The sequence below is a fragment of the Ceratotherium simum genome, chromosome 16 (assembly GCF_057802395.1).
Source record: "Ceratotherium simum simum isolate JZ-2026a chromosome 16, ASM5780239v1, whole genome shotgun sequence".
In the NCBI taxonomy this organism is placed as follows: Eukaryota; Metazoa; Chordata; class Mammalia; order Perissodactyla; family Rhinocerotidae; genus Ceratotherium; species Ceratotherium simum.
In genome coordinates this window covers 47,960,041-47,974,857 of record NC_141915.1, presented here as the reverse complement: position 1 = coordinate 47,974,857, position 14,817 = coordinate 47,960,041, and the positions used below count along the sequence as shown (strand labels likewise).

Genomic DNA, 14,817 nt, shown 5'->3' with positions numbered 1-14,817 from the left:
CCTTTCCTCCTTCATTTTCTTCTGACCACCTCTCTTGTGGTTCTCTTTTGCCTTAGTCTTCTCCCTAGCCCCTAAAAGGCTTCAACAGTGGTCACTCACCCTCAGGGCTAGAGACCACTGACTATTAAATTATTTTGTGGTTTGTGCTCAAATTTTCCATTCTCATGCTTCCTCTTCTTCAAGTAGAGAGTTCTGAGTTTTTCTGGCACTGAATTATGGCTGAGAAGGGCTCGGAACACACACCAAAACACTCCCCCCACCACATCCACCTTTTTCTCTGCCTTTCTACTTGTCAGACGCACCTTCTAAGTCCAGCTCCTTTAAGAGAGTCACTTTGCAGAGGAATAGCACAAATCACTCAGTGTTTGCGGTACACTCTAGTGCCAAGAGCAAATGCTTTAAAAATAACACTTTAGGTATTAACTGCTAACAAAGCAAGAATTGGCTGCTTCTGGCTACGATTTGCATTTAGGGTTTTTTTTCTTTTAAAGCTGATGCATAGCCATTGACCTTTTAAGTAAAGTTTTAGGTCAGTTCTCCAGCACACTGAAAGCTCTTTAGTTGGTTTTTTTTTAGCTTTATTGAGATATAGTTCACATACCATACAATTCACCCATTTAATGTATAGAATTCGATGGATTTTAGTATATTCACAGATATGGGCAACCACCACAATCAAATTTAAAACATGTTCATCACCCCAAAAAGAAACCCTGGGGGCCGGCCCGGTGGCGCAAGCGGTTAAGTGCACACGCTCCGCTTCGGCGGCCTGGGGTTCGCAGGTTTGGATCCTGGGTGCGCACCAACGTACCGCTTGGTAAGCCATGCTGTGGCAGTGTCCCATATAAAGTAGAGGCAGATGGGCATGGATGTTAGCTCAAGGCCACTCTTCCTCAAGGAAAAAAAAACGGGGAGGATTGGCATCGGATGTTAGCTCAGGGCTAGTCCTCCTCATAAAAAAAAAAAAAAGAAACCCTGTATGCTTTAGCTAGAACCCCGCTACTCTTACCCTCACTCCCACCCCAGCCCTAGACAACCACTAATCTGTCTGTCTTTGTAGATTTCCCTGTTCAGGACATTTCCTATGAATGGGATCCTTTAATATGTGGTCTGTTGGGACTAGCTTCTTTGAAAGCGCCTTAATTTTTATGTGTGTCCATTTCAGGATTCAAGTTCAAGAAATCTTGGTCCAAATTCGGGACTACATTTTACCTGGTTGAAATGGCCACTTACTGAAGGGGAATGAGAATAATATCTGTAACACCTTGGAGTCTTCAAGAAAAGTTCCAGAATGCGGGAAAAAATCTGATACATGTTGTTAATTCGTCCCTATTTTAGGGCTGAGCATTATAATTACATAATGTAGCAATTCCTAGCCAGTTACTACTTAGCCCTTTTTCATTTAACATTTATCAAAACCTTCTAATTTCAATTAACAGGGCAAGCCCCTGTTGGGTATAGTCCTCTGTGGTTCAAACTGAAAGCGTAATTAATCACGGAGACTTTCTATCTCAGTGAACATCAGCTAATAATACTGCCTCTGAGATGCATGCTGCACTCCAGCCAGGCCTCCTTGGGGCTGCTCCTTGCACCTCCCAGGTGTGAGACTGATTCTAACAAATGCAGGGACACAGTTTCACATGGGCTCCACTAATGAAGCCCTTAGCATCACCTTTGTTCTGCTTTGTCCAAGTGCAGGATGGATGAGGCCTGAAGGTGTGACTGACCCTGTGGAGAGGATGCCTTGTAAAGATGTGCCCACATGGAAGGGGTGGCCAGCCAGGTCCATCTGAACCCAGGAGACAGCCCTGGCACCAGCTCACCTCCCTCCATACAGATGGGTTTTAACTACAAGGGTCCAATTTGCCATCTGCCAAGCCTGGGGAGTACCGACAGCATCTGGAGCCAGAGCTCTCATTGTGGATGAATTTAGAAACCCCCATCCAGCCTGACACGTTCTCTGCTAGCCAGCTGCTGGGCTAGAGGGCCTTCCAGCAGCGCCCTCAAGGCAAGAGCATCACGCGTCACCCACTGGATTGCTGCAGCTAGTATGAGGTTCAGTGCTCTGTGACTGAGTGAGAGAGCGAGCTATGGAAGAGTTAGTTACAGGGGAATCTGGAAGATATGCGTTACGAAAACCTCTCTGACCCAGTGTTAGGGTTAAATTGTGTCCCTCCCCAAAAAGATATGTTGAAGTCCTAATTCCCAGTACCTGAGAGTATGACCTTATTTGGAAATAGGGTCTTTACAGAGGTAATCAAGTTAAAAAGAGGTTGAGTGGACCCTAATCCAATATGACTAGTGTCCTTAAAAGGGAGAAATTTAGAGACAGACATGCAGAGGGAAAACGATGTGAACACACACAGGGAGAACAACATATGACTGGAGTATACATCTGTGAGCCAAGAAACAGCAAAATTGCCAGTAAACCAAACCACCAGAGGCTAGCAAAGGGGCATGGAACAGATTCTCCCTCACAGCCCTCAGAAGGAACCAACCCCGCCCACACCTTGATCTCAGACTCTAGCCTCCAGACCTGTGAGCCAATACATTTCTGTTAAGCCAGCCGGTTTGTGGTACTTTGTTACGGCAGCCCTAGCAAACTAATACAGCTGGGTTCCCCAATAGCGAAGAGAGCTCCACCCCAGCTTGGAAGGTTACTGGAAGGAAAGGATTGCACTTCTCTGTGTGTAGCTCCCAAGTCTTCAAGAGGAGAGCTTTTAAGTAACCCCTGAGATGCTCAGAGCCTGTCTGACTTCAAGGCTGACCTATTCTGCCGTTGGGAGATAGCTGCCCAGTGTATTCACCTGCCAGGGAAGCTCCCAGCTTGGCTGGGACCAGCTCCTGCATGTGCCACCATGTGGTTCTGGAGCCCTGGTAAAACCGCTTCCTTAAGGGAGCAGTCTACACTAGGGCAATCTGCTTTGCTCTCTGCTTTGTCAGCTTGGAACAGGGTGTTCCTGCCACTGAAACATAAGAGAAAGAGGGAAGGGAAGTGGTTCTGAGACTGAAGATTATCACTTGTCCTTGGCCCAGAACCTAGTCATACAGTTCAGTAAGCAAAACCCTTCTCTTGGGATTTCTTCCACCAATGTCCACTTATGGACATTGACAGGTGACAGCTTCCAGAAAATGGAAATGCCCACCCAGCCTTTCACTGGTACAAGGACACCTGCATGATGGTAGGCAGTCATATTTTTGTTGGTGCTTATGAGCATTTCTCTATACACTCAACCACAGGATAACAATAAAGTAATAATAACCCTATAGCACTTCCATATTCCTGCTGCCTTTCTTTTGAGGAGCTTAACGAGATTTGAGGAAATCGCATTACAGTATCTCTTAAGGATGTTTCTGTGTCATGTGCTTCTTATCACTCTGGGGTGTCTCCTGTGAATTGTGCACTATCTACTGAGTGTTGGACTGGGGACTTTGCCTACATCAGCCAATTTAAGCCTTGCAACGACCCACAAGGGAGTTAGCATTAACACCATCCTGCAGATGAGGAGACTGAAACTCTCCTCTGACAGATTGTGCCAGCATTTCAGGTGAGAACGTCCTGATCACATGGTATAGGGGTTGGGAGTCAGGCTGCCCCGAGCTTGAATCCTGAAGGACTGTGGATAAGTCACCATTCATCTTGGAGCTTTAGGTTCCTCATCGGAAACACAGAAATCACGTTTGTACCATATAGCAATGGTTTAACTTTAGCTGTACATTCAGATCACCTGGGAAGCTTTTGAAACACTGCATGCCCAGACCCCACCCAAGACCAATTAGACCAGAAGCATTGGGGGTTTATTTTAACCTTACTCCTCATCCCCAGAGGTTTCTCTCACAGTTCTGGAGGCCAGAAGTCCTAAATCAAGGTGAGGTTCTAGGGGAGAATCCTTCCTTGCCTCTTCCAGCTTCTGGTGGCTCCAGGAGTTCCTTGGTTTATGGCTGCATTATCGCCAGTCTCTGCCTCCAACCTCATGTTGCCTCCTCTCTGTCTTTTCCTTTTCTGTGTCTTTTAAGCTTGTCATTAGATTTACAGCCCGTCCTCTTAATCTAGAATGATCTCATCTCGAGACCCTTAGCTTTCTTACATCTGCAAAGACCTTTTTTCCCAAATAAGATCACATTCGTAGGTACTAGGGATGAGGACTTGGACATATCTTTTTGGGGGTCACCATTCAACCCACTACCGACAACTTTCACTGTGTTTTCTGATTGCACTGGTTTAGGATCCAGCAGGAGATTCGAGATGCATAATCTCTCGGTCACACTAATGTCAAACTTTATGTCCTTTTAAAAGAGGTCAAACTCTGAAACCCAAGTGTGGGAAGTCCCGGGAGATTTGTAGCATCAGAGATGAAGGTGGACGTTTATAAACCTCATTTTAAAATAAGGAAACCTGGCAATGAAAGTTTACAACGCAGAAACAATCCAGTTCTTTTATAAAGAATGATGTAAGTGATATAACAGAGTTTGAATCAGGACCAAAATACTATAGTAGCTATAGAAACACAAACCAGAAATTTAAAAAATAAAAAAATTTAAAAGGTTATCAGAAAGATCAACTGATGTGTGTGAATGGGGCAGTTTAGATATTTATGTTCACAAACTCAAGTGAAAAAGGAGAGTTGAAGAAAATGATGTCAAGAGGAATGGGTATTGGGGGCAAGGTGGGGAGGAGGAATGGGGGAAGGGGCTGGAACATGAAAAGGGGAAAAGTCTGCAGTGACCAGAATATTTCAGATAAGACCCACTGGTTTGATTTTTTTTTAATCTTATTTATTTTGCTCATCTTCCTTCAAAAGTATTCAGCTGGATGTTCATTTCTGCTCTTGAGTTTTGATTACAGGAGTCCTCTGGTAAATCCTTCTCCCTGATCTCTCTCCAGCTCTTTGAAAGTGAATCCCTAATTATAGGCCATGTATAAGATTGACTAGATGAAATCAGCAGCTGTAGATATGACACCAGACTCGCAAAAAATCAACACACTGTCGCCATAAAAAGCCCAATTGTTAATTGCTTCTTTGGCATCTGGCTATGACAAAAACACCCTTTTGCTGTTTAATATCAAAAGTAAATGTAGTGGAAAGAACATCGGGCTAGCATTAGGGAGGCTAGGATTCTCGTCCTGGCCCTGCTGCCGAGCGCCTGTGGTTTGAGGGCAAAATATTTCATTTCTCTCAGGCCTCGGTGTCCTTATCCATAAAAGTGAGGACATGAAACCAAATTCTCACTTCCAGCTTGAAAATTCTATTCTGCATCTTGAAAATTCAGTGCACTTCTCATTCCCATCTGGCCTTTTCCCAAAACTTTATTTCACAACAACCTAACATAATTTTATAATTTTGTGGTGCGATCAGGAACCACACACGGGTTTAAGCATCTACATCATTTTCACTGTGCAGGCAGCACTTTTCCGGGCTTATTCAGAACTGAAGTTTGCTGTGAGGCCCCACAATTCTAACTGCTTTGGAAATGCAATCCGCCAGTGCTCCACGTTTAATGTTGCAGGGTTGTGTTTTATTCTTGAGAAGTCTGACCCCGGAATGTACATGAAAAGTCTGGAATAGGTACCATTTCAAACTCAGCCATGGTTGGCTGAAGACACAAGCTGAGGCTAGTCCATGAATCAGGGACTTGTGTCCTGGGAGGGGAGAGTGGGGCACAGCCAGCTGGCCCAGGGGCCTCCATCTGCACAGGATCAGAGAGGCATGAAGGCAGCTCAGGTCACAGCCCTGGCTATTACTTCATTTCCCCACCTCTGGTGCCCTCCCACCTTGCTCTGTTTGCTGGGTCCTTTGCCTCCTACATATCTGGGTTGCTGGGAGCTTTGCCCTCCTGCTTTACTCTGCTTGCTGGCTCTGTAACTATCCTCTTTTCACCCAGTTGCTAACCCAAGTAGGACAACCTGCACTCGGGTTCACGAGGGTTCGCCTACTCATATTCTGGTCAGCCACAGCGCAGAGGCCATGTTTTTTGAGCCTCAAGATAGTTGTCCACATGCTGATAATTAAACTCAACTCTTGCCTCTTGTGGGAAAGTCAAAGGGCAGATGGGGAAAGAAACCAGCTCTCCGCATTTAACTCCAGCTCCTGTATTTTAACTCAACAGGCTCTGTTTGGCAGCTATAAATTTCCTTGTTTATAGCTTGCATGCATGTGGCTTATTGTATGAACTTTTGGTGTGTTCTGTGAAAGAACAGAGTAGCATTCATTCTCTTCATCTTTGGTGATCCAGTTATTGCATCTGTTTTGTTATCTCTTGCTAAGTAACAATCTACCCCAGAATTTAGTGGCTTAAAACAACAGTGCTTTATTTCTCACAATTCTGCAGTCTTGACTGGGCTTAGCTGGGCAGGTCTTCTGTTTCTCATGGTGTATGCTTCAATGGAAATATCAAAGATATTTTCACTCACATGCCTAGTTTCTCAGCTGGAATGGGTGAGCATCGCTTCACATGGCCTCTCCACATGGCTAGCTTGGGCCTCCTCACAGCATGGTGGTATCGGGGTAATCAGAGTAGACTTTTTACACTGTAGCAGGCTTCTGGTTTCTAGCTTCTCTTAAAGGCCTGAGTTGACACAGTGTCTCTTCTGCCACATTCTATTGGTCAAAGCAAGTCACAGGCCAATCTAGATTCAAGCAGAGGGGAAATAGCCTCCACCTTTTGGTGAGAGGAACGGTATGCCGGCATAGTGACTGAAGGAATTGATGGTGGCCATCTTTGAAGATTATCTACCATAGTCTCTCTGGTGATACATCTCTTGATTTATTGGTCTTCTCTTTTTATTCTTAATGGCATTATATTGTATAGGAACACAGGGCAGGCAGGAATTAGTCTCATGGCCTTAAACATAAAATCTTTTACCAGCAATTCCAGGGTGCTTTAGAAAGGCATTGCTGCCTCTGCCCGGGACTGTGAGATTGGACACATTACTCAAAGATTTCGTTGACTGCCTTGGGAAATGCAATAATGGCTGACATTAGTGGAGTGCTTGCTGTGGGCCAAACTCTACACTTATGCCTTTTTCATGTATCAAGTTATTAAATCAGAATAATCTTTCCAGGCCTGTACATGTAATTTCAGTGGCAGTTTCTGGGTTGGTTCAGGTGATAAAAATACAGCATGGCAAAGTTGGTACCAAAGATTCAAAAATGCTACCCACACTCAAGATCACCAGCCTCTCCCTTCATAGAAGCACTTATTCCCTTGAGATACTTATTATGCCTTCTCTTTTCCTTCCCTCCCTTCCAGAAACCCTTTTGTCAATTTTATATTCCATTAATTATATGTTTGTCCCACTCTGGTCTCTTTCTAACCCCAAGCCTACCATCTTCCTGCAACTGATGCAAATCAGGAGGGACCCTTGAGGAAGGTCAGGGAACAGAGATCATCCAAGTAGAGTTGAGTCTGTTCTCTGAGTGGAGGAAGTTCTCTGTGACCACACACACAGCTGGTGCCCCCCACCCCCACCCCTCAGGGCAAAGAAATCAGGTGGAGGGAGGGCATAATGTAATACCTGGTTCTGTACTATGCCCACAGTGTACGTTCAGAAAACGTGTTAGGATAATGGCTATTATAATATTATTTTATGCAGGAATGTCAGTAAACCCAGAGCCAGTGCAGACCCTGAAAAAATCCTACTGAGGGAGCAGATAGCATTTTACTATATTGCATTTGTGTATTTTTCACAGCTTTACTGATATATAATTACATACCATGAAGTACATCCACTTAAAGTGTACAATTCAATGGTTTTTAGCACTGTTACAGAGTTGTGAGCCATCAACTTGAATCTAATCTTAGAACATTTTCATCACCCCAAAAAGAAATTTTGTTCCCATAGCAGTCATTCCCCTTACCATCCCACTCCCCCAGCCTTAGGCCACTAATGCGCTTTCTGGCTCCATAGATTTGCCTATTCTAGATATTCACATAAATGGAATTATACAATGTGGCCTTTGGTGACTGGCTTCTTTCACTTAGCTTCACTTATCCACTTCACTTATCTCATATAAATGATGGCTGAACTTTTAAATTGGCATTTCTTCACTATATTTTTTTCCAGGATCCTAAACACTTCAAATCAGAGAAGACAGGACGAGGGCAGTTAAGAGAAGGCTGGAGAGATAGTCATCAGCCCATCATGTGTTCCTACAAGCTGGTGACCGTGAAGTTCGAGGTCTGGGGGCTTCAGACCAGGGTGGAACAATTTGTACACAAAGTAAGTGCACAAACAGCAGTTCCTGGGCTGTGGACAAAGTAACTGTCCTTACTGTAGGCTGGAGTGCACGATGCACAACAGATGCGCAAGTGCTGAGCCGACACGAGGTCACTCCGTCTAGAAAACACTGCCTTCATGGAAATGCATTTTACACAAGAGTTTAGTTTTCTTCCACTAATAGATGTTTTACATTTCATCTCTCATTCTATGACCTCCATGTCTGTTGGGTAAGTATATTCAGGAAGTTGGGCTTTCAACACATAGTCCTCCCTTTGTCATCAGGCTAATCTAGTTCCAGGCAGAGGTACTTTTACTGGGTACTTGGGTACTTGGGTTCCAGGCAGAGGCATGGGGCTTATCTGTGTGCAGCCCCCAAGGATAATTCTCACTCAAAAGATCCTGCAAATGTAGACACCTAAGGCAGAAGATGCCCCAAGAGACAGAACAAGAAATCCCAGTGGTCCCGTTAGATGGTGCACCTCAGCATTCTGCTCATTTAATAATTCTGTTACCAAAGAATTATTAACAAGCTCAAAACACAGATTTCAACTATATACCCATTTTGGCTACACATGTTAATTTTGTAGCAGGAACCCACTTGCTGATGATATGTTTGTGAGGAGTTTCTAACATGACCCTTTATCCTCATGGAAAACAATGGGAAATGCAATGTTGAGCATTGCCCTTTGTAACTCCTCCCATTTTCATAAAAATAAATACTACCCAAGCTGTCTCTACATTCCAAATAGAATGGATATCTGTTTATTTTTCCACTAAAAATTGATAAAGAATAGCTTTCTGAAATTCTTTTGGGGGCACTGAAATTTAACCTTAATGCCCTGAGCTTTTTATTACTTAGATGCATTTGTCTACTGAGATTGGGAGACACTTGACAATAAAAATGTATAAAACTTGAATTTAGGTCCAAGAAATAAATTGAACTTGGGCTCGTGGTAATAGTAGACTCTGAATCAAATTTGAGACAGAGAAGTATGCTGATCTCCTGCTGAGCTCCAGAACCCATTCTGCCCAGTCAGAGGTGGGGACCAAGTGCGACATACAGAAATCAAGTTCTGGGACCTCCTGTTTTCCTGCTGTGTCCCAGTTATTAAGCAGGAAGCCAGTTGGGGCTCCCAGAGCAAATATTCTCCAGCCTTAACTCTGTGTCTATCTCAGGCTGTATCTTTCTTGACTGCCTACAACATCCCCCTTTAATTTTTTATTTATTTATTTTTTTGCTGAGGAAGATTTGCCCTGAGCTAACATCTGTGCCAATCTTCCTCTAGTTTGTCTGTTTTTTTACACTTATTTATTTTTTTAATTTTAATTTTTTTATTTTTTATTTTATTTTTTTTTTTGGTGAGGAAGATTAACCCTGAGCTAACATCTGTTGCCAATCCTCCTCTTTTTGCTGAAGAAGATTGGCCCTGGGCTAACATCCATGCCCATCTTCCTCTACTTTATATGTGGGACACCTGCCACAGCATGGCTTGATGAGCGGTGCATAGGTCCATGCCCAGGATCTGAACCTGCGAACCCCGGGCCACCTGAAGCAGGGCGTGTGAACTTAACCACTATGCCACCAGGCCGGCCCAATCTTCCTCTATTTTGTACATGGGTCGCCACCAAAGCATGGCCGCTGATGAGTGGTATAGGTCCGTGCCCAGGATCCGAACCCAGGCTGCCCTTGTGGAACATGCCAAACTTAACCATGAGGGCACAGAGCTGGCCCTCCTTTTATTTTTTTTTTAACCCAAAATGATCTTCTCTCACTAGGGCCACTACCGTAGTGCATGTTATTATTTCCTCCTCTCAGAAAGCATATTTAGATTGCCACAGGGCTCACTGTGTTTCTTTTCTCCAAGATCACTTTGGCTACTTTTGAGAATCTATTTCTTTAAAATACCTGTAACAAGTACTCTCTAGTAATAGACATTCCCATTGCCCATTTCCAAATATAATGAAGTGCTATCAACGCCCAGAAACACACCTGCTTTGGCACATGAGTTGCTAATGAGTATCTGAGGCTAGCATTTGCATGGGTTTAAAGTGCCAGGGATGCCTTTCTCTGAACACCTTTGTTTTTTTTTAAGAATCTGTTCACAGTTAAGGGAAAAAAATGTTCAACAGCGAGCCATTAGCACATTATTGAATTCTTGTTTCCAGCAGACAGCTGTGTTGTGCTTAATGTAATAGGGTATATTTACGGATGCCTCAATGCTAGTCTTTTGATTTCCATGAATTTGACACACTCAGCACTCAAGTGTGTATGGCTTCGTGTTGTTTCTTATTTTCACTATGTGTTTCCTCCTTCCAAATCATAAAAGCCTCACTAGATATTCAGAAGCCTGGAGTAATAAACACTTCATTATAAATGCTTCCCTTGTTTCTGAAAATTCACCAAATTAAAATCCTTCGTTTATTGAAACATGCTTGAACCTTCCACAAGAGGTTTCTGACAATTGCTGGATTTGTTTGGCAGGAAGAAAGGAATGTTGGAAGGATAGTGTGAGAATCCAAGAAACATAAAAAGGCATATTTATAGAGGACACAAAAGAAAACCATGAAAAAAAAGCACATGAACAGTGTTACACACACACACACCCACACACACACACTGATATATATTATTTTTCTTAGTCTTCCATTGCCATTATGTGCACCATAAGAAACAATTTCATTCCTTTTGTCTCCAGTCAGTCTTATCATTCCCATTATGTTCTTTTCTAGTTCAGGTCTCTTATTTTATCTCTTTCAATAATAGTTGATGAAACTGCTTTTTTTTTCCTTCTATTACATGAAAGTCAAGCCTACAAACATTTATTTATCTTGTATTCCACACCTTCATTTATTAAAAAAAAAAATTTAACCAATATTTAGGATATTTCACCTAAGAAGAGAGAGTGTGAAGTGTTTTTGCTTAGAAGTGACTTGCTGCCCAGAAAAATGTTCTTGATTTCCGACATTTATGACCTCCTGGCATCAGTGAGACATACCCTTCCACAAATGATAAGTAGAACCAGTTTTAGGGAAAGATGAATGAAGAGAAAAATCTCAAGGTGATTAGCCTAGAGACTCATTCCAATCACTGCTGTGTGACTGCCAAGTAGTTGTCATGAGTTTGTACATACCCCCAGCCTGACTTTCAAATAAGATGAAGAGATTAATTTACAGCAAGTATATGCACACCATTGAAAGGGCTGAGGGTGGGCCAGCACAATATCTGTGTATGTCAGCCTGTAATTGTCATCACATATGGACAGAGGGATGAAGACATTTGTAATTGCCACAATTGCTAGAATTGGGAACAATCTATTTTCCAGAGTGTTTTCATCAAACTTGGTGTTATTTCAACCTCCTTTTACTTTTTTAGGTGGTCCGAGATATTCTGCTGATTGGACATAGACAGGCTTTTGCATGGGTTGATGAGTGGTATGGTAAGTCATCTTCCCTGAAATAACTTGTAGAGCAAGTTCATAACATGTTGACTTGAGCTTTCCATCCATCTGGCTTCAACTGCTACCTAGAAAGACAACAGAAAGAAAGGCAGGGCCACTGTTTCCTGGATTGGAAATAGCACTGTCCACGGAATATAATGAAGAAGAATGTAATGATAGAAGCTTGGTCTAAAATAACCACAATACTTAGTGATTGCCTAAGGAGGACCTCAGTATGTTTGATGCTGGCATACCTGATAACACAGGGCTCCATAATTCTCTGTTGGATGGGTTTCAAACCCATCCTAATTTATCCCAAACGTCAATTCAAGATCAAAGCTGTCTGAAGCATCATAGCAAGTGAAAGCAGTCCTTTGATTTAGAGAACACTTGAAACACTCCTTCACCAAAAACATAAAGATTCTGCAAGAATTCAAGGGCAAAAGCATAGGTGCCACCTTAATCCTAACTGAGACTATTGTTCTAGCTTTTTTTTTTTTTCATGATTTGAGAAGAGTTCAGCAAGTTCTACACATTTCCAGTAAATGGAAACAAGGTTTGCTTCATTCCATGATGGATGGACCACCCTTCCCAGATCCTCAGCACTATCGTTTTGTCCACGTGAATACCCTGCATTCCCAGAATCAGTCATCAGAGGCTGGTGTCCTTGACTATAAATAGAAATGAACAAGCCCAACTGGTGACTTGGGTTAGATCAGATTGTCTAATGAAAGGCCCTTCTCCTTGGTCTTTTCCTAAGTCAAATTGAATTTGTTCTGAATGTAACCTAGATTGTGTTTTGGTGCTTTTCTGTCATTGTTCCACCATTTCCCTCCCTCTTAGCGGAAGGTATCAAATTTAAAGTGAAAAGATACACTGGACTGAATGGGCAAAGACAGTGATTGTTATTAATGTTGTTAGCTGTTTCTGAGCCACATTTAAAAAGACATGGTTCCGTAGGCTGTGGGCTTTTTACTTTTTGCAGTTTTCCCAGATCCGCATCTTCTGAAGAGCAAATGCTTCTTCCTGGGTTTGCCTAAATTCAGACCTCTGAAAGAGATCCTTTTGAAAGATCTTAATTTACTCTCTCTTATCACACACCTCCCCGAGGCTGCTCACACACAGCAAGTGTACTGGCTTGCCACTTCGTCATGACATCTCCCTAAGACCTGTCTGTTTGTGGGTGTCTCTTGTGACGCAGGTGGAGGGAGAGTCTCCTGTGATTACTTCCCCTGATCATTAAACAAGTCTTTCTCTTTTTTCTGGGGAGCTTTTCTTAGATTCTTACAGGGAGCACAGAAAAGGTTAAGAACTGCCAGTCTCTCCCAACTTGCATTCCTCCAGGCTCGTGGTGTCCTTGCCACCAACACTCAGGGAATATCAAAAGGATATTCAAAGAATTATAGGCTCAAACTGATTAGACGTTTGGCAAGTGAACAGGGACCTGAAGGGCCAAAACTCTGCCACTTTGAAGACCATGAAACAGGGCACTTGAATAGAGTTCTCTCTAGTGCCAGGATGCCATAGAAGACTTTTCAGAAAAGGCAGCATCAAAAAGGGTAGCTGGGTCCTGATTAAGAGGACAAAACACTGCAAGCCTGTTGATCAGAAAAGACAGTTTGGGTTGAGACAGGACACAGAAAGAAAAAAATGTGGGCAGGCATCTAGTAAGTGAAGGGCTGTGGTACAGAGGATGGGGGCCAACTCTTTTCTGTCTCAGCTGAGCTTGGGGCAGGGAAGAGACTTAAAGACTTTTAGTCCAAAAAAAAAAAAAAACCCCAAACTCAGGCTGTTACAGGGCCAGAGCTAGAATAATGCATCAAAGGAAACTGGAGATCTCCAGTCCTAGAGACCTTTAAGAAGAGAACCCTCACCTATTTACTTATGATGGGTTAGGTGGAGACAGGAACAACTCAAGGAGTCTATTGACAAAAAGCCCTTTCTGTATCTGAGTGCAGAAAAACAGCAAGTGGTTTAGTAGATGTAGATCTACTCCCCAGAGAAGGTCTCCACCCCCTATATACACAATCCTAGCCCCAACCAAAACAAGCAGCCTTTTCACTCAGCAAGGGGTCGGAGACCCACCCCATCAATTTCATGTAAATTACTGGCCTCACTGTCAGCTGAGCTGCTTGCCGGGGAAACAGTGGCTCCTTCATTACACAGATGCAGACTCTCAGTCAGTCAAATAAATGGAAATGGCCCTGCCCACAGAGTGCCTTCTCAGTCCTGCTCAAGGGAATGCTGGAGACTGTGGGCCTTTCAGGTAAATGAGTGTGTCGCTGTCCCCCAGGATAGCCCTTCAGTTTTGGGTACCTGCAGTTGCTTATTTTTCTTTGGTCTGTACAGGCTCAGTGAGGCTCTCATTACTAAACACGGACAAGGTCCAAAGTAAAGAAATCCTTGCCTATTGCTTATAGCTCTGGTTCTCAAAGTGAGGTCCCTGGACCAGCAATATTAGCATCCCCTGGGGGCCTGTTAGAAATTCAAATTCTCAGGCCCCACGCCAAACCTACTGAATCAGATACTCTGGGAGTATAGCCCAGCAATCCGTGTTGTAACAAGCCCTCCAGATGATTCTGATGCTTACTAAAGTATAAGAACAACTTTAAATCAGATTAGATTGCAAGGACAGTTTAATTAACTCAGTCCAAACAGGTTAGACTAGAGAATGGTAGATGTCTTCAGGGCCAACTGCTAAACTATGATGCTTTGTGAGAATTGGAAAAAGGCACCCCTCCTGGACAGATTCAGCAGGTGCTATCGGCTTAGGGTGGAATTTTAGCCCCATTGACCTCCTGGGCTGTGTGTTCATACTGTGCATAAACTATATACCCTTATGCAGTGGCAGCCCTAGATGTCTTGCTGCCTAATTAGACTCACCACCTCCAGTGCTCAATTAAGAGTTAAAAAAAAAAAAAGGATATAGTAGATGATGGTGATCTTTTCTTGCCCAAGGGTTAATTTTGTATCTTTTCTCAGTTTCAGCATTTGGCTGCCACATAGCTATTTCCCCAAACAGATTTTATTCTACTCATGTTCATTATAAAGTGTAACCATTTCCACTGTTGGAGGAGTTGAGTTTGTCTTTTAAAGCCTTGATTGGTCTTTATCCATGAGCCTTGGGTCTCTCCTGCATGACTGGAACACTAATCAGAG

General features: G+C 43.2%; 1 protein-coding gene across 1 annotated transcript in view; it reads left to right on the top strand.

Moving 5' to 3' along the window:
- Positions 1–14,817, top strand: part of PITPNC1 (phosphatidylinositol transfer protein cytoplasmic 1) — a 243,697-nt gene that overhangs the window by 214,399 nt on the left and 14,481 nt on the right. Inside the window, exons 7-8 of the mRNA XM_004432670.3 lie at positions 8,066–8,221; positions 11,595–11,658. Of these exons, the coding sequence (XP_004432727.1) occupies positions 8,066–8,221; positions 11,595–11,658 (220 nt within the window). The remainder of the gene's footprint in view (positions 1–8,065; positions 8,222–11,594; positions 11,659–14,817) is intronic.